The following is a 23,873-nucleotide window of genomic DNA, read 5'->3' as shown; positions in this document are numbered from 1 at the left end:
TTGAGGGTTCGATTCTCCGTCAAGTCTTGCCTTTTTTCCTTTCCTGTAAGATAACATTGCATACATGAACTTAGAGAATTGTATACTAGATGTCCATTAGAAATATCATATCAAGTCAAACAAAGGTGTTCAGTCAGCATATATATAATCTTAATTGAAACTCGATGAAAAAATCTGGAAATTTGACGTCTATATCAAACAGAAATGCAAATCCAAATTTTGAAAGGATCTTTAGATTATACAAAGGGTAAATCTCAAGTGCGTGAAAAAAAGGAAGGAATCCATGTAAGTCAAGGTCCGTGTGAAAAGTCAAACTAAAAGAAAATCGAACACGTACGAAAACTCTAAGCAAAAGGTTATTTATATGGCACGCCAAATTCACAAAAATGAGCTAAACATAGTTTCACAGTCGATAAACTAGCTATAGTTTATCGGTTGTAAAGTAAAACTATAGTTTACGGACTGTAAACTATAGTTAACAACGTTCATCTATATTTTACATCCGTAAACCATAGTTAACGCGATAATCTATGTTTCACAACCGTAAACTATACTTAACACTGAAAACAATCATTTGCGATTGCAAAACATAGATTATCTGATAAATACAGTTTCACGATTTGTAAACTATAGTTTACAAACCGTTAACTATAGTTAACGATCTGATAAATATAGTTTCACGATTTGTGAAACTATGATTAACAACTCTTAACTATAGTTTACGATTGTAAACTATAGTTTACAAACGTGAATCTATGTTTACAGTTTACTGTATCAAAATCACCCCCCTTTGTGGTGGCGTCTCCATATGAGTGAAAAAGTGAAACAACACATAATCAATTAACCCCACTCCCCCATTTTGTTTTGACGGAATTTCTACTTGACTTGAATCGTCCCTTTTTAAATTTAGGTTCGGATTATTTAAATGGAAATTTCGAAAGTATCGGACTTGTTAGTTAGCTGCATAAAAAATTCCTTGCCATTCCGTCTGAGGCTCACAGATCCACCCTCTAAATGCTTGATTTTCTGAGTATGTGTGTTCAAGAACGTAAGTATGAGAGAAGTATTCTTTCCTATTAAAAAAAATTATTTTAGAAGCAAAAACTTATGCATATTTATTTGTCAATATCATCGAAAAATGGACAGGATCTGACATATCCCATACTTTTAGATCCGCGCCTTGAAGCTAATTTGCAAATTCAAATCCCGATCCCGAGGAGAAACATCTTCCGGTAAAATTGTTTTGGCTCACATGTTTTACACTGCATATTTTTGTCGGCACGTGTTTTTTCAATATTAAGGAGGACCATGTTTCTATTACCTGCATCGGATGATGCTGTAACATCAGTTTTAGCACCTTTTTCAGGTAATTTTTATATGTTTGAATCCCATTGAAACATTTTAAGATGGTGATTGAAATTCGAGGAATTTCGAACCGTGTTTTAAAGTCTTCGAGTAATGCCATTACTAATGGAGTCAGAAAGCTTACTCTGTGTCATTAATTCTAGTAATAATTTTAAGAACAAAATTAAATAACACACATTCAACATTTTTCTTTTTGCTGTCAATGAACAAGATCAAAATCTTTATCTAATGCAATCATTGTCACAGACCTGTGTAAACCATTGAAGTTTAGACAGGTCCAGTCCATAGACTATTTCTACCTACGTAGCTGTTAATAGCTACCTAGGTATCTAAAGCTACCCAAAGTAGCTATTTCTACCTACTTTCTGCTTTACGTGCATTTTGTGTGGCCAAGTGCAGGAACGGCGCAACATGTTCAGCACAAACTTTCTTGATACAGTCATACTGATGATGGATATATATGACAAAAATTTGGCCAAAAAATGATTATTTCGTATATTATCAATTATGCATTGAAACTAATGTAAAATTGCCGATTCAGGAAGTAATCATTTTTTGGCCAAAATTTTGTAGTATTCATCATTTAGTGTAACTGTATCAAAAAATATGGTATTCACCATATTGCGCTGTTTGGTCTTTTGGCCGCAAAATGCAGAAAATATAAAAAGTAGGTAAAAGTAGCTACTTTGGGTAGTTTAGATACCTAGGTAGCTATTAATAGCTACGTATGTAGAAATAGTCTTTGGACTGGACCTGTTAGAGTTAGACTGTCCTAAAGATTTTGTAGACCATGAAAAATGACTTATTATTATAAATAGATACCTTTATGAAAACTGTTATTTTAACAGCACCAGTAAAAGTCTCGTTCGAGCCAGCTGGACGGTGGTTTGAGGCGTTATGTTTACGTAGACGTCACAAGCATTCGCTGTCGTACCACTCACTGCAGAGCTCCAGCAGCGAAGAGAGTGACCATGAGGAGATAGAAGAGGAGGATAACTCAGCTTTATTACAGGGACTCGACCCCAAGGAGTGGAAGGTGGGGATAAAGTTAGATCAGTTCAGTCACAGGGACTTGTCATAACTTATTTGTCTTGTAAAATATATTATAGCGTAGGGGTGGTAAAAAAAAAAAAACAAGGCAAATCATGACAAGACACTGTGCTTCAGGAATAGCTGATTATTTGCGCCATATGTGGCTGGAATTTTCAAGAGTAAATTGACCACTCATTTCCATATATGGATTATAAAAATTTCTTAGAATCAACTCCAGTCTTGCCATGTTACTTTAGCTTTAAAGAAATGTTAATATAAGACAAAAGAAAAAATTTCTTAAAATATTGCAATAAGTAATATGAAGATTCACTGTATTTCTTTTTTATAGCAACAAGACCATTATGCTGTCCTAGGGTTAAGCAAAATTAGACATAAGGCCACAGAAAACCAGATCAAAAAAGCTTGTAAGTAAAATGTGTTCCTGTCAGAATGCTTTTTAGTAGGGGTGTGCAATATTACCGGTATATCGGTATATTGCGGTATTATCCACTACGATAATATATCGCGATATGAAAATTAGATACCGGTATTTCACGATATTCATAAAAATATATAAAAACCTCCTTTATTGTTGAAACTGTTAAAATAAAACTGGAAACTTCTAAGTCTTTTTCTTTCTCGTTGAAAGAATTCTTCGTCAGTTTCGTTCGGGAGAGAGAAAGAGAGAGGAGAGAGAGAGGGGGGTGGAAGCTTTTAATTCACGGTTGCAGTTTTGAATATCTTACTTTGAAATAAAATTACCAATTAATAAGACTTTAAAATAAAATTTATAAAAAAGAAAATATATAAAACATTTTTACAGGGTGTATACCATATGCATTGCGGTTCTCAAAATCTCGCATTGAATCTACACGATCGACATCGCGGTGAAATGTCAAGTTCAGTATACATGTACATATTACAAGTAAATGGTCATCCATGTTTTCACTTGTAGCAGTGTTGTTTTAATTATTTTTAATAACTTTCATGCCATTTTAAACACCTTATGCTATAGCAGGAGCATGTACATATTAAAACAGGCCATTTTCTGATTGTACGTCTACGGTCTTGATGTGAAATTAGGTCGGGTCAGACTAAATTACCAAAACGCACGAAAACAGGTCACAATTTCTTTCTGGTTTTTTAAATTTTATTTTGTAACCACAATAAAATTATTTTCATATAGGCCTAATATGTATATTGTTTTAATCTTTAATAACATTTTATGCTACTTCATTAACAACCCCCCCCCCCAAAAAAAAAAAAAGAATTCAATGAAAAAAGATTATATAATCTGTAAAAAATTTTATTCCAATGTGAAAATTCTCCAAGCGAGTTCATCTTGTTTTACTATTTTACCTGGAATTTGATTAAAAGTAAAGTGTAAATTTGGTGTGCAATCAATGTCTTATCCCTCCTCCCCCTTTTAAACTTAAAGATAAAATCAAATAGTCTTTGAACTTGACAGCATTTCAAACATTCTACTCAAATTTATTATTGATAATTAATCTACAATGTATTGCAATATATTGCAATAATCAAAGTAAAATATTGCAATATATCGCAATATGGATTTCCTTCGCAATACCCAACTCTACTTTTTAGTCCATGATCAGAATGTATATCCTTATTTACCCGAATTTTTCACTTTTATTTGGAATATCTCAATCATTCACCAACTGTGGTAGCAGAAATTACATGTATATTTAAGGTTTAGGAAAGAATAGGAATACTTACATAAATTTTCTTGCTGTGCTTTACAGATAAGAGTATGGTATTAAAACACCATCCAGACAAAAGGAAAGCCAGGGGGTTAAAGGTCGGAGACGGAGAGGATGATTATTTCACATGTATTACACGAGGTATTGAAATCATATGGAAAGAAAAAGTTGCTTCTTTGAATTAATTAATAATAAAAATCCTTTGTATTTGTGATTTTTTTTTTCTGTTTTATGGATTCTAAATATTGCAGTTTAATATGTTCACAAGTTATTCAAATGTTTCTTATTTTTCAAAGAAAAAAAAGAGAGAGAGAGAAATTTTCATTTATTACATGTAGTACTTAAAAAAAACTTTGGAATTAATTAAGATTTTCATGTTTATCTGGCTTCTCAATTTCATGTACTTAAAACATTAGAGTTTGCAGGATATTCTTTGATTAAAATAATGACTCCAGCTGTTGTCTATATTTTTAAAGCTTATGAAATTTTGGGAAACAAAACAAAGCGTCGATCTTATGACAGTGTTGATCCCCAGTTTGATGACGACGTGCCGCCCGCTGATGACGAATCAAAGAAAAATTTCTTTAAAGTTTTTGGTCCAGTTTTTGAAAGAAATTCAAGGTATGTTTTTAATGTGCTCTCACTTATATGCAAAATATAAAGCCATATCTTGAACAGTTATTGACTAATTATGAGGCCACAATTCATTTATTTGTACCTTTTTTTTAAATTTCAGATGGAGCAACAGAAGGATAGTTCCAGGTCTAGGAACAGACTCCACTTCTATTGAAGATGTCAATAAATTCTACTCATTTTGGTAAGGGGCACTATTTACAGTATCTTGTTCCACATCTATAGAAGATGCCAATTAGGAACACTGTTTACAGTTAATTTAGATTTCTATTGTGATTTTGTGATATTTAAGCAATATTATTTTTTGAAAGATATAGTCTCATAACTGCAACAGTGTGTGCAAATAATTCATCTTTAACCTATTTGACCCCATATCCATGTTATGGTGTTTTGATTGCCATAAATTTCCATACACTTTATATTCAAGACACATATGTAATATAAATATATTCCTATAAAAAGGAACAGGCAAAATGTCATCGTGCAGGTTTGTTCAAACATATGGAGAAATTCAGTGTGATTGTTTCTTCATTCTACGTAACCTTTCAAATGTTTTGATATAATGTTTTATTTCTGCTCGGTAACAGGTATGACTTCGATTCCTGGAGAGAGTATTCTTATTTAGATGAAGAGGAGAAGGAAAAGGGAGAGAAGTAAGTCTAGTTATATTAATTCTATTAATTAAAAATGTGTCTTATTTTAAGAAAAAATCATCAAATGAAATGAATTTACAGCATATAAACTAATACACCATGGGTAACACTTTATTGTTTTTAGTCGTGAAGAGAGAAGGTGGATAGAAAAACAAAACAAAGCAGCAAGACAGAGGCTAAAAAAGGAGGAAATGGCTCGGATCAGACAGTTAGTAGGTCAGTATAGTTAGTGGTTCAGTCCTATCTTACCTTTATTGGGTCAATTGTATCAAACAATGGATCAGTAGTATGTACTGTACACTGTATGTACATGTAAGAGAGTTAGTGAGTTAGTACATAAGAGATGTTACGTGTAAAGCAGACTTTAGAAATTTCTTTTTTTGTTTAAGATTTCAAACCTGTGTGAAGTTTTTTTTAAATGCCTGTTAATAACCTGAAATTACTGTGATTAAAACCAGTGTTTATTATTCAACCCAAAAGGCAAAGAAATCACATTGTTTTAAAGATTTTATTCAGGAAATTTTAATAAACCTGGTATGATTTACATGTGTTAACAGATAATGCATATGCCTGTGATCCCCGTGTGATACGATATCGGGAAGAGGAGAAGGAGAAAAAGGAAGCTCAGAAACGTGCCAAAAAGGAAGCGGCCAGACAGAAGGCCCTGGAGGAGGAGAGGGTGAGAGGCTAGCAGAAGGGGGGGGGGGTAGTGAGGCAGTAATAGGAAGGGTGCATTGAACATTGATAGACTTGGAGAGGGAGGATTACAATATCAGTGTGTGTAGTTATGAATAGGGCAAGAACCTGCAAGGGGTGGGAGTGGGGAGGGGGGGGGGGTTAGTGAGGCAGTAACAGGAAGGTTGCATTAGAGACTGAATTACTAGGAGGGAGAGGCTTATAAAGTCTTGTGTGTGCAGTTTTGAAGAGGGCAAGAATTTACTTTCAGTAAGTGTTTTATTTAAATTAAACTCAATTATTTTCACTGCAACACTCTGAAATCTTATCAGATAAAACAAGAAGCTTTAGAAGAGGAAAGAAAGAAAAAAGAAAAAGAGGAAGAAGAAGCAAAAGCTCAGGTGAGTGTCTAAAAAACTACCACCCTCAGCCACACTAAACATGTGTTTAATGGATGTTTAAACTTTAGGTTATAAATTACTTTATGTAAATTTTTTGTACTCGGAAAAAAATTAATATTCAGAGCTAGTTGACGGACTTGGCACTGATGGTAGTTCTAGCTATAGTTGATGGAAATGGCCACCTATTTACAGGCCACATAAAAATTGCCATAAAAGCATAATGTAAATATATAATAAAACATGTCAAAAAAGTATTTTAATTGTATCTTGATCCTCGTGTAGTATTAGTTTCATTTTCTTTCAATAGGCTGCAATTGCCAAAAAAGAAAAAGAAGCACAGAAAAAGTTAATTAAAAAGGAGCGCAAAACACTGAGAACAGCAGCAAAGGTTTGTGTCTATAAGTAAATCTCCATATACATGTACTTATATAGTAGGTAGTTTTTCTTCAGTCTTTAATTATTAATTAATATTAGGAGTGAATTCCAGGTAATATTCAAATGCTGTAATTTTGAATATACTAAAATAAAATGCAAGTATCTTGGTGAAAATTCTGCTGATTTTTTGTTTGACAGGATATGAATTATTTCACTGACAAAGAAGATGAGAGGGTGACCAACATGGCAGATGTAGAAAGGCTGGCCGACCAACTGTCTCTCTTAAAGTAATATTATACACATAACACTGTCATAGTGAATCTGCCTATAATGAATTCATGATTATAGTAAAATGATTTTCAATCCTCAAAGTTTTTAAATGTGTTATGAACACAATGAATATAACAAGTTAGGTTTACATGGTGTTTGTTGTGATGGACCCTGCTGGCCCTTTTGCAGTATGTATGTTTCATGTTGTTATGCCAGATTAAGGAGACCATTAACCAGGTTTACAGTAGATTGTCATTGGTATCTGTCGTCTTTCAGGTTGCAGTCGTTAAATGAAGCCATGGCTGCAGATGGGGGACAAAAAGCAAAGGAGGCATTTACCACAGCAGTCAGTAAAATTAAACTGTGTTTACTTTGACCATAGCAGTCATTAAAAAAAATGAAATTCAAAATTGAGTCCTTTTTTTCTGATTCCTCATAGTCACAGTTAAAAACTTTGTTTTAAATTTGATTACTGTAAAATCACATATTTTCAAGGGTCAAATTTTCGTGGTTTGAGGAAAATAAATCCGTTCTTTGGGATTTGATTTCGTGGTTGAAGAATTGTTCAGTAGAAATATAAATGAAAAAATGCATTTTGTGGTGGACATAAAGGTCTGTTCATATGACCTTGAAAACTATGAAAATTAGACCCCTTTGAAAATTAGTGATTACACAATATTCTGTGACCCACGGAAGATGGTGTCTATTAAAAGAGCAGTTTGTAGAAAATTGCAAACTTTTTTGAAGTTTTGAAAAATAAAAGCTGTCTGATACATATTTAAGTCCAACAGTGAAACTGTTGTGCCAATGTTTTTATGTATGTGTGTAGGTTGAAGAGTTAAATAAACAGATAGAGGAAGAAAAACAGAAGCACCTGGAGGCCGCACAGAAACAGTCAGGGGGAGATAACTCACAGGGGTCTAAAAAGACGTGGCTGGAATCAGAGATCCAGTGCATGATTAAAGGAGTCAATCTGTTTCCCGCGGGGACAAAGGAGAGGTACAAAAAATAAAGTTCACATTGGTCCATTTTTGGCCCTGTGAATTTCTGAAAAATAAGAACTACTCAGTTTTAGTTGAAAATATGTTATATTTCACTTAGACCCTTGGTGACTTCTTATCAAATAAAAATGACGTAATTTTTTTCTCTTGTCTATGTCTTATGACGTCATGAATTTTGTCATTTTCCTCAAATCTTGAAAATTTCGTTAAAAATGACCAAAAATTTAAGCTGTTTTTTAATATTTTGCATAGCCCCCAACCTCTGATCTAAAATATTGAGTTATAAAATGAAAGAACTGTTTTAGAAGATTCTAATCCATGAAAGAATTTTTGGATCACAGGGTGGGCTCATATTTTTATTAAAAGTTAAAGATGCTCAATTTCACCCATTTTCTTCAAAAATCAAGAACATTGCAGTTTCACAATGCTTGAGTTTCCAAACTTGGACTCTCAGAGGAAAATTTTTTATAGGATATGAAAGCACTAAGTCTCTACTTTATGTTGATCATCGAAATAGGACATAAGAACTTGGTCGGTTAATTAGTATATTGACGGGGCCATTTCATGGAGTATGTGAATCTACCTCTTTATAGCAATAATCAGTGATAATAGTCTCATCTAGCCTGCTAAGGAAATGATAGTCATAATCAGCTCAAAATTAACAAAAGCAGTCTTGTGTCTATTTTTCACATGGTTTCTTTGGCATCTTTATTACTACATGTATAAACCTACTCAGTGTACTTTAATTGTTGAAACAAAGTAGACAATCTTTCCACATAAATTCTTTTTCTTTTATATTCGTAAATTTTTAAAACCTTGTATATTACATCACAAATTTAGTTAAAATGTGCATTTTTTAGGCAAAAAATCTTACCTAGCTAAAATTTCAAATTTTAATTTCAAAAAATTTTATAGAATTTTATAAAAAATTTCATATTTTTATTTTCTTACCCCATGGGTCTCTTACACACAAATTAACATCCCCACAAGAAAAGTTAGTCAAAAGGATGGATTCATCAAATCTTTTGTGTATGTACAAACTATACACAAATTACATCCCTGAATATAAACCAAAAATTTTTTCTTGCCTACTAACATTTACACCCCAACACCTTCATCTACAAATCAAAATGATTTTTTTAAGTATCATATTTAAAAGCTCACTCTGTATCTTATTGTTTTTTTAGCTCTACTGGTCAGAGACCAGAGGAGCTTATGCAATAGTAATGCGTCCGTCGTCCGTCCGTCTGTATGTCTGTCTGTCTAGCTGTCTGTCTGTCTGTCTGTCTGTAAACAATCTTTCAAAATGCTACTCCTCCTACAGTTTTGGTCTGATTTCAATATAACTTGGCACAAAAGTAGACTACACTAAGGTACATAATTCTGTGCATCGGTTTTAGATTTTGATAAACGGTGTTGCCATGGTTACTAAAAATAGAAATTTCTATGAAGTTCTTTCAAAATGCTACTTCTCCTACAGATTTGGTCCGATTTCAATATAACTTATCACACAAGTAGACTACTCTAAGATACATAATTCTGTGCATCGGTTTTTGATTTCGATGAACGGTGTTGCCATGGTTACTAAAAATAGAAATTTCTGTGAAAGTCTTTCAAAATGCTACTCCTCCTACAGTTTTGGTCCAATTTCAATATAACTTATCACTCAAGTAGACTACACTAAGATACATAATTCTGTGCATTGGTTTTTGATTTCGATGAACGGTGTTGTCATGTTACTAAAAATAGAAATTTCTGTGAAATTCTTTCAAAATGCTACTCCTTCTACAGTTTTGGTCTGATTTCAGTATAACTTTGCACACAAGTAGACTACACTAAGATACATATTTCTGTACATCAGTTTTTGATTTTGTTGAATGGTGTTGCCCTGGTTACTAAAAATAGAAATTTCTGTGAAATTCTTTCAAAATGCTACTCCTCCTAAAATTTTGGTCCAATTTCAATATAACTTGGCACACAAGTAGACTACACTAAGATACATAATTCTGTGCATCAGTTTTCGATTTCGATGAATGGTGTTGCCATGGTTACTAAAAATAGAAATTTTTATGAAGTTCTTTCTAAATGCTACTCCTCCTACAGTATTGGTCCAATTTCAGTAAAACTTGGCACACAAGTAGACTACACTAAGATACATAATTCTGTGCATCGGTTTTTATTTTGATGAGCGACAAGGATCATTTTTCTATTTATTGCTGTTTTAAAGTTTCAAGTCCCAACTGCTACTTTTCTCTTCCTTTGTTTTAAGTATAAACCAGTAGAGCTACAGTCTCGACAGAGACTTCTGTTTTTTTTTACAGATGGGAAGTGATTTCCAAGTTCATTAAACAGCATGTCCCAGACAGTAACAAAAATGCAAAAGACGTTCTTCACAAAGCCAAGGAACTGCAGAAAAATGGTAACAGAACAAATCAGTGTTGGAATATTAAATATTCACTGAAACCATACCTATTACAATACATAGTTTTATAAATAAAAATGATTAAATTTGCTTCTTTATAATACTGTGTCTGTACAGGAAAATTGGCTTTATACTACCAGTACAGTTTTAATTTATGTGATTTAAGATACTTTCCTTAAACAAAATGCTGATAAGAAAGCCTTTGAGAATTTTGAGAAAAATGTGAAGACTGCAAATGTACAAGCCAAACCCAAGGAGGGTGTGGTTAGTGAAAGATTTGAGAGTAAGTGTTCTCAATTTTTTACTCTTTTCGATTGATTTTTTTTTTTTTTTTTTATGAAAACTTTTTAAATTCAGATTTTATATTAAAAACTTAATAGAACTTTCAAAATATAGAAGTTTTATATACAAAACTTAATACAGGTATAGGTGAGCAGCAGGTGAGAGAGGCCGGAACGAACCCCGCCCCCTGGTCCCCCGAGGAACAGAAGCACCTGGAGCAGGCCCTGAAGACGTACCCCGCCAGTACCCCCGACAGGTGGGACAGGATCAGCGAGTGTATCTCCAGCCGCAGCAAAAAGGACTGTATGAAACGCTACAAGGTAAATAGAGGGCGCAATAGATAACTGTATAATTAAGTGATACATTTAACAGGGGCATGTATCTCAAGCCATAGTAAAAAGGACTGTAAGAAATGTTACAGGGTAAATAGAGGGCATAATAGATACTGTATAATTAAAAAATATAACGGGAGTGTATCTCAAGTCGCAGCAAAAAGGACTGTATGAAACGTTACAAAATAAATAGATACTGTATAATTCAATAATATAAAAAGGGTATCATGTCTTGAACTCACTCTCAGTATACTGAAAACCAACTTTTATTTGTGTGCGAGATTTTTTCACTAAGTTCATGAGAGCCTTGTCATCACGAATATTTTTCGCTGCAAAGTGGTCCTTTAACTCTCTATGTCAATTTTAAAACAATATATCCAAAAAAATCTTGATCGCTAAAAGTAATGGTTGCGAATTAATTTTCCTCAGGTAAATCGCAAAATAAAGTTGTCACAAATAAAAGTTTGTTTCACAGTCTGGTTTGGATGAAATCAAATTTATTTTAACATGAAAGGAAAATGTGCGATATTATAACTTTGTGTAAAGAAGGAGAAGTGAAATTTCCCTTTTCTAGAAAACTTTTTCCCAATAATACATTGAAATGCGAATAGAATAAAGGGTAGAGTCAGGCTCTTTTTACAGGTATGTTTTGTAAAGAATTGCGTATTGTTATCTTGAATAGGAACTGGTGGAAATGGTGAAAGCCAAGAAGGCAGCTCAAGATGCAACTGCAAAGAAAAAATAAACAGTTTTCTGAAGATATAATTTGATTGGATAATCGTAATCAGGATTACCTGATTCAGTATTAATATCAGTGAACAACTACAGATTGATAAAAATGGGGGTTGTTGTACATGTGTCAGTGTGAAGAATCTCATTCTCATGCATGCCTCTACATCCATTGATCCTAGAAGCGCACAGAGCTGAGGGGGTCCCAGTGATGAACATTTGTTGCTGCTATGACTTTTGAAACCCTGACACGGGGCAAAGTTACGTTTTAGATTTTTCATTTGTGGATATGAAAACTTGAAAACATTGTACTTGTTGATACCTAATGTTATCCTATTGGCAATCTGTGATACAAATTGTTTACAACATCATTTACAGTTGCGTATTAAACATTTTCCAAGTTATGATGTATTCATTTTGTAAAAATACACAGTTGACTAATGATTATCTTGGTGAAGCTGATACATTGATGACCAGTTATCAGAGTCAATAGTCCTGATGGATTGAGATTGAGCCTTATCTGTAATAAGATGAACCCTTGGGTAAAATAAAACAGGGATGTCAACCAGTAACTGAATGGTCAATCAGTTACTTTAATGAAGTGATGTTAATTGGTCACAAAGTCTGTAGATGATAAGAAGGGAAAATGAAATATGTATATCTGAAAGGAGTTTATAAACCGATTCTCTTTTAAATTGCAATTTTAAATAATGATGTATTTTGATGCTCTGGTGTTTTAGGGACTTAAATATTAATATAACAGAGACTGTTTGAAACCACTCTGGGTATTTTTAAGTCAGGCGTCAAAGGTATTACAATAACTGTCTCCAGCATGTACCTTAATTGTCTGTTACAATGATTTTGTATTTCTTAAATACCATGTTTACTCAAAATTAAATTGTAAATCAGATTATAGTTCTGATTATGATGGCATTGCAGAATGATTTTGTAAAATCTCTTATGATAAATTGCATATGCCTTTTGAAATATAAATGCTTTAAGCTCCCCTTAGCTGAAGGATCAAAAGAGCTTTTTTGATCGCCCATACATCTATCTATTAGTTCAGATGGAATGCTTAGATGTTAAAATGAAGCAATCCCTATTTTGAAAGGAGAAAATCAGGTAGTCATTTGCTTCATACCGGTATCTTTGACTTGTCTTTCCAATTTAACATGGCTCCACGTTCTGATGGCGGCCCAAGATAACTTTGTTGGTTTAGTATATACTAGTACATTTAATAACTCTGCAGATCCGGGGGAGGAGGTGGTCGCTTTTGTAGTCCAGATCTCCACAAACCCACTTTCTAGATCCGCGCATGTAAAATACCTTTTGAATTTTTTGCACAAGTTTTATTTTTTCTAGCTAAGATATTCATGGTTTCTTCCGTTGGAACCCCTTATTGGACTTATTTTGTAACTTGGTCTTGGAATAGAGGGTTATGTACAGATTTTTCTTGTATCTTTCAATGTTTCTAGCTAGGATATTCATGGTTTCTTCCGTTGGAACCCCTTTTTGGACTTATTTTGTAACTTGGTCTTGGAATAGAGGGTTATGTACAGATTTTTCTCGTATCTTTCAATGTTAAACTTAAATTCCATATTGTGGTCCCACACTATTCCTGCTGGGCATAATTTGAACTATTTAAAATTGACACTTCCTCAAAAGTCTTCCACATGTTTCACATGTATGGGCTTGTGAATCTCGAGAATTAAAGAAAAAAGATTTCTCCTTTACATGTAACTTTGGTTCCTTTTTTGTCCCCAACCGTACCCTTGGTGGCCATGATTTGAACTGAATTTATTTTGTGTGGGTTTCTCAGAAAGTTTCCATATGTTTCCCATTTCTAGTCCATTGTTTCTCCTGAAGATTTTTAAAGATATTTCCTGTATATTTCAATGTAAAACTTCAATTCCCTATCGTGGCGTAAACTTATCCCCGGTAGCAATTATTTGAACAATTTAGACTCTACCTTGCCATGCTTACCCCAGGAAGCTCCCACATAAGTTACCATTTCTGATTCAGTAGTTCCTGAGAAGATTATCAATTTTTATCAATTATCATACATGTACCTTATTTTTGTTTTTTCTTGATTATTTCTCCTTAGAAGGGGACAAAGCTCCTCATTCTCACAATATCAGATCCAGTGATTCCTAAAAAAGACGTTCAAACTTAAAAAAAAAATAGCAATGGACAAACAACATATGCATGTTTTCAGCCCAGGTGAGCTTAGATTCTGATGATGAAAACCACTTGGCCAGAAATAGTGAAAATTAGCGATAGCTTGCTTAGGTAGTCTTGATTCTATATTGTTTAAATCTAGTCCCCTCATACCTGTGGATAGGATTGGGGTCACCTGCAGTAGGGGATTATATTTTAACATTGAAATATTAAAGAAAAATCTTCTACCGTCAAGAACCATTGAGCCTGAAAAAAATAAAACAGTACTTATGTGGAAGCTGTATAAGGTAATGATTTTAAATTGTTTAACCATGTCTCCTGTTGATAGGAAACGTGACAATAAGAGAAATCAAACTAGTACTAATTGAAATCTATTATAAAATCTTTTAAAAAATTTTTATCTAGAACCATTGGGCAAGAAATCCTGAAACCTATTTGAAAGGTAACTGAGGTTGTTGCAAACACAGTTATTATGGTGAGATTATTGTCTCTGGTGGTAGGGAGAAACTAAAATAGGGGATCAAGGTTTTACATTGAAATATATTGGAATAATTTTTTAAACGTTACTTACTAACACTTTCTGGTTATATAAATGAATAAGGAAAATGAAAATTATCAATAACAGGAACATTACATTCAAATTTGATTCTCGCACGCATTATATTTGTATGTGTTGATGCAAATAATTTTATTTGTTCAGAACATAGACCTCATCTGAAGAAGTAGGTTATCTTCATCATTATCTAAAATGTACTCACTGCAAGGTGCAATGTATTAACTAAACATCGACAAATTCAAACAAAACCAAAGATTAGTGTTTACAAGTGGAATATAAAGAGATCCCAGGTCGAGTTGTTCCGTTAATGATAATTGCAATATTCAAACAAAAATGATGTCACGACAGAATTTCAATTACAATAATCAATCAAATACATCATGAAGGTGTTGATTGGGAATTTAATTACGATAAAATCATGCAAAGCTTCCTGCGACCGACATCGTTTATTCAATTGTGTCTGCAGTACATATTAAGACCTTTTCAGTAAAGATTAACAAGTGATAATACACCTTGAATTTCTTCTATAAGAAAATATTTTCGAAAATGAACGTTTTCTTTGCGCTAGTTCATCTCGGTGTTTTACTAACAGTACAGTCAGTTCTTGGGGACGGGAGTAGTACTTCCTCCTACAAACTACTCACATCTCTTCACGACAAGCTTCTAAAAGATTATCGGAAGGACATCAGGCCTGTTTTGAATCAGCAGAAACCTGTTAAAGTTTCTATCCACGTAATTCCTAAGTCTATCATCTCTTTTGATGAAATGAATGGGATTTTAGCCGCTTCCTTTGGACTTGATATTACGTGGACAGACGAAATCATAACCTGGGATCTGGTATCCTATTCTAATTTAACCTTTATCCCCCTTCCCCTATCGTCCATATGGCGACCCCGGTTATTCAGCAGCAATGCTTTCGATACTTTTGCGTTGGACACTCTTGAGTCTAGCAATATTATGTATTTCTATAATGGAACTGCTCTTTATATTCTTGGTGTCAGATCTTCGACTCTATGTTCTCCAAATTCTAGATACTTCCCTTTTGATATTCACACTTGTTACATCGATATCATTCCCTTGTCGTCGATATACGAAGTGAATTTCGTCGCAAATGGTGTGTATAAAGATGTTTACGAAGAAAACCCACTGTGGAAACTTTTAAGTGTTGACACTTCTGTGGAAATTGATGAACATCTCGAAACATCTGTGTTCAGAATAGCAGTTAGACTGCAAAGGCGACATTCGTTTTTGCTGATGAACATCTTTGCGCCAATTGTATTTTTGGCGATTGTAAACCTTGGCGTGTTTAGTTTACCGGTAGAATCAGGAGAGCGAATATCTTTTGCTCTCACAGTTTTATTGTCTTTTGCTGTTTTTCTGACCTTGGTGACTGGCAACACTCCTAAATCCAGTATAACCGTGTCACTATTTTCTATCTACATGCTCATTGTTTTGACCTACAGTGCTCTGATAACCTTCAGTGTAATCATGGTCGTTGATATTCATTTTACCGAAAATAACGAAAAACCGAAATCGCCTTTTTCAAGGATAATGGTATGGTTTGTCCATAAAACGTTAATGTGTAATTGTAGATCAACTGAGATAGATATCATAAAAGAAGAATTTGACATGGATGAATTTCAAGAAAAGCGACAAGTTTCTTGCATAAACTACAAAAGTATTTCCCATGCGTTGGACAAAGCTTTCGTTCTGATTAATGCTTTCTTTTTCGTGTCTGTTACCGTCATTTTTCAGCTGTATATTTCCTTTAATTCACAGAGTGAAACTGTTTGAATTAAAAGTTACTTGTAATAATTAAGGAAAGGATCGGGTGAAAGAATTGTGACCCCATTTTCTACAATGAATTACATAATGTACATATTAAATATACAATCATTCTGGTTATTTCAAATGAGAAATTTATAACCACTATTCTCACTTTCTGAATAGTGGTTATAGTTTTAATTGTTTATAAGAAACACGCACGCTAACTCTCCATTCCCGCCTACATTTTGGAACCAATTAATTCAATATGAATAGCAATTTGGCCATAAAATCTTTGTTTAATAATTGATAAATTGTCCAAATACCAGCGCTAAACAGTAAATTATCCATAATTCCAGCTCTTGAAAAAAGGGGGTATTTTCCATTGAAATCGGAGTTTCAAGCATCACCGTATTTTGAAATAGTCTTGGATATGATTAAATGTTCCTTATCTCTTTTCTTATGTTTTAGTCAAATAAATAAAACATAAATATTTCAATAAAATATAATGTTTCAGTTGTATATCGCTTTGCAATTGGTGGAAAATAAGCATTTTTATCGTTTTTTTTTGTCAATAAACATATGTGTCCCCCCCCCCCCCCGTGTCACACAAAAAGCTTTGGTATGAATTTGTGAAATACCATTCCATATTACCTGTAAAAAGGAATTTTTGTGACACGGGGGAGGGGGGGGGGGGGAAGATGTTCTAAAAATATTTTCCGTTTTCCATTGATTTCTATAGTGAAAAACACAAGTTTTACCAAAATTTAAGAGTTATCTCTCTTTGTTTTCCCAAATAAGTGATGTTTTATGAAAATCCATATAATTATCTATAAAAAATATAAAAAATTCATCGAATATGTTAACTTTTGAAAATTGACTTGGCGGTAGGCGGGAGAACAATACTATCGTTCGTAGCTGCAGATCTGTAGCTATCCGGAAAATATATATATTGATAGACCGGATATCCGGTCTATCAATATATATATTTTTTTCCGGATAGCTACAGATCTGCAGCTATATCGTTCGCAGTTCTTTCCTAAATTCACCGTTCATTGCTGTAATAGATTCATTTCACAATGATTGATACACGGAATATATATACAATCCAATGGACACAAAAGATGAACGAGAAGCATGTGTTTTTTTACACACAACCTTGGGCTTTTTGTTTAAAATATCCATTTTTACACATTTAGCACAAAATTTAGCTCAAGAAAGGTGATTTTTGACCACTTGTCCATCTAGCCATAGACCTGTGCCGTTTGAATGAGTATCTGTCGTTGTTTTAAGGACTAGTGGCTGAAGGAAAATCCTTCCTAGTTCGAAAAATGCACACAAAAGAGAAGGTGTTGCATTTTTAAAAAAAAAATACATCAGAAATAATCTTCCAATTTCATAGAAAATGCTTCAACAGTTGTTTGAGTAAAACCCTTCAAATCTTATTGCTTTACAAAAATTACCTGTTGACGGGAAACTGTTTCTTGCAAAATCCGAAACATAAGAATATGAGGATTTCACAGTGAAAAACTTGAATTGAGGCATCTTGGTGTAATCGATAAATGGCATCGTCAAAACAACCGATTCTGAAGGCCTTTTTTCAAAATTAAAATGTACGTCGTTATCCATGGACGTTGTAAAATGAATAAATTGTAAAGAATTTAGAAGAATTGACAAGCATTCGTAGTACATATAAAAATGTCGCAATGCCGATAAATAAGACTAAACAAAGTTTATGTTCATATTTATCGATATAAAACACCTCTCAATGATTTCTACCATTAATAAAGGCAGAAGAAAAAGTAAAACTGGTTTTCTTTGGCCTAACGTGATGAACAGTGACAGGTAGTCATCCAAGCAGAACGAGACCTTACCTATGGCTGTCCAATAAGTTATCAATGGAAGTGTTCGACAGTGGTGAAATGTTTTAAGTAAGTTATAAGCCTCAAACTGACCATTATGTCAGGTATTAGACTCTCCTCGGCGCTAACGCGCCTCGGGTCGTCTAATATATAACATAATGGACAGTTTGAGGCTTATAACTATTACTTATACTCATACTTTCCTTTCTAAGGAATCGCACTTTTAATACTAGTATTCCACAGAGCCAAATTGAATTTGAACTACCTTATGTATATTGGATTCCGAAACTTCATAAGAAACCTTACAAACAAAGATACATTGCAGGTTCCAGTAAATGTTCAACCAAGCCTCTTGACAGTAGTGAAGGAAAAACTTCAAGAGACTGTGCAACAAATATACATACAAGAAGTGGTGTGAATCAGATGTGGATACTCAAAAATTCTAAAGAACTTTTGGACAATTTGAAATCACAAGACTTTACAAAAATCATCAGCTTAAAAATTTACGACTTTTCAACTTTATACACAACAATTCCCCACGACAAATTGAAATCCAGGCTTTTTGATATCATTGACAGCTGCTTCTTCAATAAAAGTGGAACTCGTAAATTTACTTACCTCGTCATTGGTCATTTGCAAAATTATTTTGTTAAAACAGATTCTGATTGCACACAGAAGTACTCTGAAGTTGACATCAAGGAGATGCTTGAGTTTCCGATTGACAATATCTATGTGGTTTTTGGAGACTAGTATTCCAACAATCTATTAGAATACCCATGGGTACAAATTAATATGAAGCAGAATTTATGCAAAATCTTATGCGCGAAAAGAGGAAAACACTTGCTGTGGCCTTCAACTCGACATTTAGATATATCGACGACGTACTGTCAATTAACAATGGTAATTTCCATTCCTACGTCGATTCGATATATCCAGGTGAGCTTGAAATAAAAGATACCACAGAGTCCGACACTTCTGTTTCATACTTAGATACTGTACTTGAAAAAGACACTAATGGTAATCTAACAACCAAGCCATATGATAAACGTGATGGCTTTAACTTTTCTATCGTCAACTTTCCTTAATTATGCAGCAAGATACCTTCATCACCTGCATACGGAGTAAATATATCTCAGTTGATTCGATACGCAAGAGCATGCTCTACGTACGAACAATTTGTAAAACGAGGTAAATTATTGACAAGCAAGTTGATGAAACAAGAATATCAACAGTCTCGTTTAAAGTCATCATTTCGTAAGTTCTATGGTCGATACAATGACCTTGTCAGCAAATACAATTTATCATTGAGTCAAATGCTGACTGACGTGTTTCATACCAATTATTAGTCCATTAATTATACACTGAATTGAATTAACGACGATTTTTTTTCTGTTTTTTCCTGATCATGACAAGTAGCACACAGCGGGTGTGACCGGTCGTCAGGGGATGCTCACTCCTCCATGGCACCTGATCCCACCTCTGATGTTTCGGGGGTCCGTGTTTGCTCTTCTCTTATTTTGTATTGGTTTATGGACTTTGAGATTGAATACTGTTCGTTATCTCTATATCCTTCTTGCATGCAAAAATTCAAGTTAAATTATGACATTTAATTTATAGTCAATTTACCAGGAGCTGTATAAATCACACTTTGGTACATTAAATGCTTTGACCCTTACCAAACTATTTTAATTTTTTGCAGCAAACAAAATTGTTTGCTGGAAGAAAATTTTCTTGTTCGCAGATTATTGCCGCTAGCTTCGATCATGCGGCAAAAAATGCAGAAAAAATGCAAGCGTGCAACAAATTTGCAGGAACAGAACATGTTTGCAGGAACAATGCAAGAAGCGTACACAACAATCTATTGTTCTCAGCGGGAAACATTTCACAAATTGATTGTTTGTAGGAAGTTCGCAAGAAAGGCAAAAAAGTCAAATTGGCTAATGAAATGCAGATTGTACTGTGGACAACACAGATTTGCCATTTTGAAATGTTTGAATTGAAGTTGTAGTTATTTCAGTAATTTGTTATAGAAATATATACAATAATTATTGTGAATGTTTACCAAAGAACGATTCTGGATGTAGGTGTACTTTGGCATACAAAATATCTAATTGGTAAGATTTGAATTTGTTTTATTTAAATATGAAACAATTATATCTTAAAGCAAATTAAGTAATTTTATGATCAAAATCTAGTATGCCTACAGATTTATCAAAAAGCAAGAGCCACTTGTTTTTTTTTTGGCCCTGAGAATTTCTGAAAAATCAAAACTGCTCAATTTAGACCAAAAAAGCAGTGTTTACATGACGTAATTTTCCCTTTAGTCAATGCATGGTATGGCTTCATAAAATGCGTCATTTCCCCCATATCCTGCAAAATCCTGAAAAGGCCATGATTAGTAATGGCCTTATATTGATTTTTTTTTTCAAAATTTCATATAAAGCACAACATCTGATCTAAAATATGCAATTATATAACAAAAAAGTCTGTTTTTAAGATAAAAAAAACAAGTTTCAATTTTTGGATCGTGGGCTGTGCTCATATTTTAATTCTTTGCTGAAAATAGTCAAATACGCATATTTTCTGCAAAAGAATATTGCATTTTCTCAGAGTCTGTTTTCCAAAATTTGGATTCTCAAAAAGAATTTTTTTTATAGGAAATAAAAGTACTAAATCTCTACTTTATTTTAATATATGAAATGGGAAAGAGGGTGATAGTCAAATGATTGAAATGAGTACAGGACCATTTTATCCATAAAGTGAATCTAGCTCTTTGAGAAATAAGTTCCTTTAATGATGCTTTATTTACTAAAATGCGAAAGAAACGCAACACCCTTCTTTACGAGGAAATAATTATGTAAAGTAAAGAATTTACTAATCTTAGAATTATAGATATCTTCAATTTGGTAAACATTGGTAATTTAACGGTTGAACGATTTTCATATCATAACCGTAAGTCAACTTTGAGTCTGCTTAATAACAGTAATCATATTAAATTGCATGTTAAACAAAACATTTGGCAATATCATGGGGTTTTAAGGGTTAGTACTTTTTATCTTAAGTAATGCAGCAATATTTCAAAAAGTAATATCCTTTCGTTTCCCGTAACGATGCTAATTTAGGCTTCTTGAAAATGGCTTAAGATCGCATTTACATTGCTCTAGCTGGAAAATCTCATAGTAAAGATGATGGAGAGTAGAAGATTCAAAAATACACTACATTACGCCTCCACGGGGTCTTACGTAACATATTCATAAATGAAAGACCTTGGACCGGAAGTCCAAGGGTTACTACAATACGCCAAGATAGAGAAAATTCGGCCTAATCACAGGCATTTAAAAAATGGCAAAGAATAATTCCTTCGCTCAGATACCTATAACATGTATAGCGTAGAAATAAAGCTGCAATTGTTGATTAGGGCAGTCTTGCACGTTGTTTTGAATGGCTGTGAGGGGGGTGTTTTAATAACAGTCATATGTTACCTAGTAAAGTTAAAAGATAGGCATTTAACAATATTATCAAATCTCTGATGTTCTGAAATGTGAGTTTAGCCTTACTGTATTCTTTTTTAAAAATCATTAGATAAAAAATTCAAACATTTGTAGATTACTGCTTGTTGCGTTTCTTTTGCGAGTCAGTACTTTAAATTAAGATGAACACGATGAAAAATAATATTGCATACTCTCACTTTAAATGAAAAATTAAGAAAACCAGTTATGAATATGGAACTTTTTTTTTCAAGATAAAAGAAATATATCCAGCTAGGTTGCCCATAGTCTTTCACTTTATTAATGGTACTTTGTATGTTTGGCCTCTTTTAAAAATAACACAAATGGTGATAACAAACAGTATTCAAGATCAAATGTCCATAAAACAATACAAAATATTGGTGGGATCAGGTGCCATAGAGGAGTAAACAAAACCTGCCGACCGGTCACATACCCTGATTAGCTGAATTAGGTATGTTCTTTTTTTCTTTTTAAAGTAAAGATATTAATGTTGGAACAAAATGTTGAAATGTAGGAATATTAAATGAAATACAGGTATACCAAGAAAGATTGTAGTGGGGATAAGATAGTTTTTGATGTCATTTAATGCCCTTCGCTGTGTGGCAACGCACTTTGAAAAAATTACGCACTTTGAAAAAAAATTTCAAAGTGTGTTAAAATTGGGACAAAATCAAGACGCTTTGAAAAAAAATTTTCAAAGTGCCTTAAATTTGGAATCAACTCAACGCACTTTGAAAAAAAATTTCAAAGTGCGTTAAGAGTCTACATTAATATATTTTACCATAGAGACACTTAACGCACTTTGAAAAAAAATCATGTTTTAGTCATGAAAATATTTCATTTATTATTTATCTTTCAAAAAACTAAGCCTAACCCTAACCTAAAATGAATTGATTTACTCCCGTCGAAAAGAGTAGAAGACAGGTATAAGATCCCTCAGTCCAAATCTTTATCTTTCCAATACATATAGGTGTCGGTAACAAACGGGGGAGGAGAGCAATAAACCTAAAAAGGGTACGATGCATTTTCAATGCTTATACGATGCATATATCTTTCCAAATTAAGTGTGGAGGGGGGGGGGGGCTTAGCACCCCCATCCCCTCCCGGCCCTTCGCCTAGTCTCAATGTCTATGCTATACTCAAAGCATTCATATAATTATGTATTTAGCTAACTGGTATGACGTTGAAAACTTTCAATAATAAATGAGTTAATTAAAACAGATGAAAACTAGAAGTTTTTAAGTACAGTAAAACGTTTGAGAGAGAAAGAATTTTCATAGTTTTGAACAATCAAATTGGTCCCTTTTTATTATGATAAATGCTAAGTTGCTTGAAGCTTTCCTCTATTAATGCCCACTATGCACCTTTACATCTACTTATCAAAGACTAAAATTAAAAAAAGGAGAAAGAAACGAATTAATGAACTTAAACAATCGACACTCTTTTCTCAAGACCCTTTAATTTTCCCTTTTATTTTATCAAAACCTTAAATATTCAAAACGTTAATATCTCAGGTCCTACACCAACTTTATCAAAAAAAAGTTATCAAACCAGGATCTGTTATTTATCATACCGATTATTTGAAGGAATATTGAACAATCTTTACATTTTTTTCAAAGTGCGTTAATATGGTCGATATTAACGCACTTTGAAAAAAAAATATTTTTTTCAAAGTCCGTTAGCTTTGTCTCAAATTTTAACGCACTTTGAAAATTTTTTTCAAAGTGCGTTGTAACATCGCTATAAGGTGTAAACAACTGCATTTTAGACCTATAACCACTTGTATGGGGCCTATTTTTTTGGGGCATTTTTGATATGGCTCAGAATAAAGTTTCATATGATCCCAAGTATTTGCCTGAAATTAAATTATTGTAGTACTGGGAGGGACAAAGGTTTGTATAGAATTCTATGGGAAAATAACAAGTACTCTTTTTATAAGTAAGCTTTCACTTCACCTTTTCATTTCTAGTCCAGTGGTTCTGGCGAAGGTTTTTCCTGAAATTTCGATGTTAAACTTGATTCCTTATCATTGCTTGTGTCTATCGCCGGTAGCAATGATTTAAACAGTAGAGAATCTACATCACCTTAAAAAGATCCCCCAGTTTTTCTGATC

The 23,873-nt window shown here is 33.4% G+C and overlaps 2 protein-coding genes across 2 annotated transcripts; both read left to right on the top strand.

Annotated features, from left to right (window-relative positions):
* Nucleotides 1–1,253: 1,253 nt before the first annotated feature.
* Nucleotides 1,254–12,528, top strand: LOC134268286 (dnaJ homolog subfamily C member 2-like). The gene is made up of 18 exons (XM_062750521.1): nt 1,254–1,366; nt 2,214–2,401; nt 2,747–2,822; nt 4,161–4,259; nt 4,595–4,739; nt 4,855–4,935; nt 5,339–5,404; nt 5,529–5,620; nt 5,962–6,083; nt 6,412–6,480; nt 6,788–6,868; nt 7,054–7,142; nt 7,402–7,471; nt 7,955–8,124; nt 10,448–10,545; nt 10,715–10,831; nt 10,972–11,150; nt 11,845–12,528. Exons 1-18 carry the CDS (start codon nt 1,309–1,311, stop codon nt 11,905–11,907), a joined length of 1,863 nt encoding a protein of 620 aa, XP_062606505.1. The 5' UTR covers nt 1,254–1,308; the 3' UTR covers nt 11,908–12,528.
* A 2,434-nt stretch (nt 12,529–14,962) lies between these two features.
* LOC134268292 (5-hydroxytryptamine receptor 3A-like) lies at nt 14,963–16,419 on the top strand. Its single transcript, XM_062750526.1, has one exon. The coding sequence runs from the start codon at nt 15,172–15,174 to the stop codon at nt 16,417–16,419; it is 1,248 nt and encodes a 415-aa protein (XP_062606510.1). The 5' UTR covers nt 14,963–15,171.
* Nucleotides 16,420–23,873: the final 7,454 nt, after the last annotated feature.

Source organism: Saccostrea cucullata, unplaced genomic scaffold (genome assembly GCF_032062105.1).
Source record: "Saccostrea cucullata isolate Sc308-1 unplaced genomic scaffold, CSIRO_AGI_Scuc_v1 ctg612, whole genome shotgun sequence".
Lineage (NCBI taxonomy): Eukaryota > Metazoa > Mollusca > Bivalvia > Ostreida > Ostreidae > Saccostrea > Saccostrea cuccullata.
Note: the sequence above shows the minus strand (reverse complement) of the source record. Positions and strands in the feature narration are given on the sequence as shown.

Coding starts and splice junctions, on each gene's coding strand:
- LOC134268286 (XM_062750521.1), top strand. CDS start 1,309: ATGTTTCTATTACCTGCATCGGATGATGCTGTAACATCAGTTTTAGCA. Junction 4,936..5,338: donor AATAAATTCTACTCATTTTG/GTAAGGGGCACT, acceptor GCTCGGTAACAG/GTATGACTTCGATTCCTGGA. Junction 11,151..11,844: donor ACTGTATGAAACGCTACAAG/GTAAATAGAGGG, acceptor TATCTTGAATAG/GAACTGGTGGAAATGGTGAA.
- LOC134268292 (XM_062750526.1), top strand. CDS start 15,172: ATGAACGTTTTCTTTGCGCTAGTTCATCTCGGTGTTTTACTAACAGTA.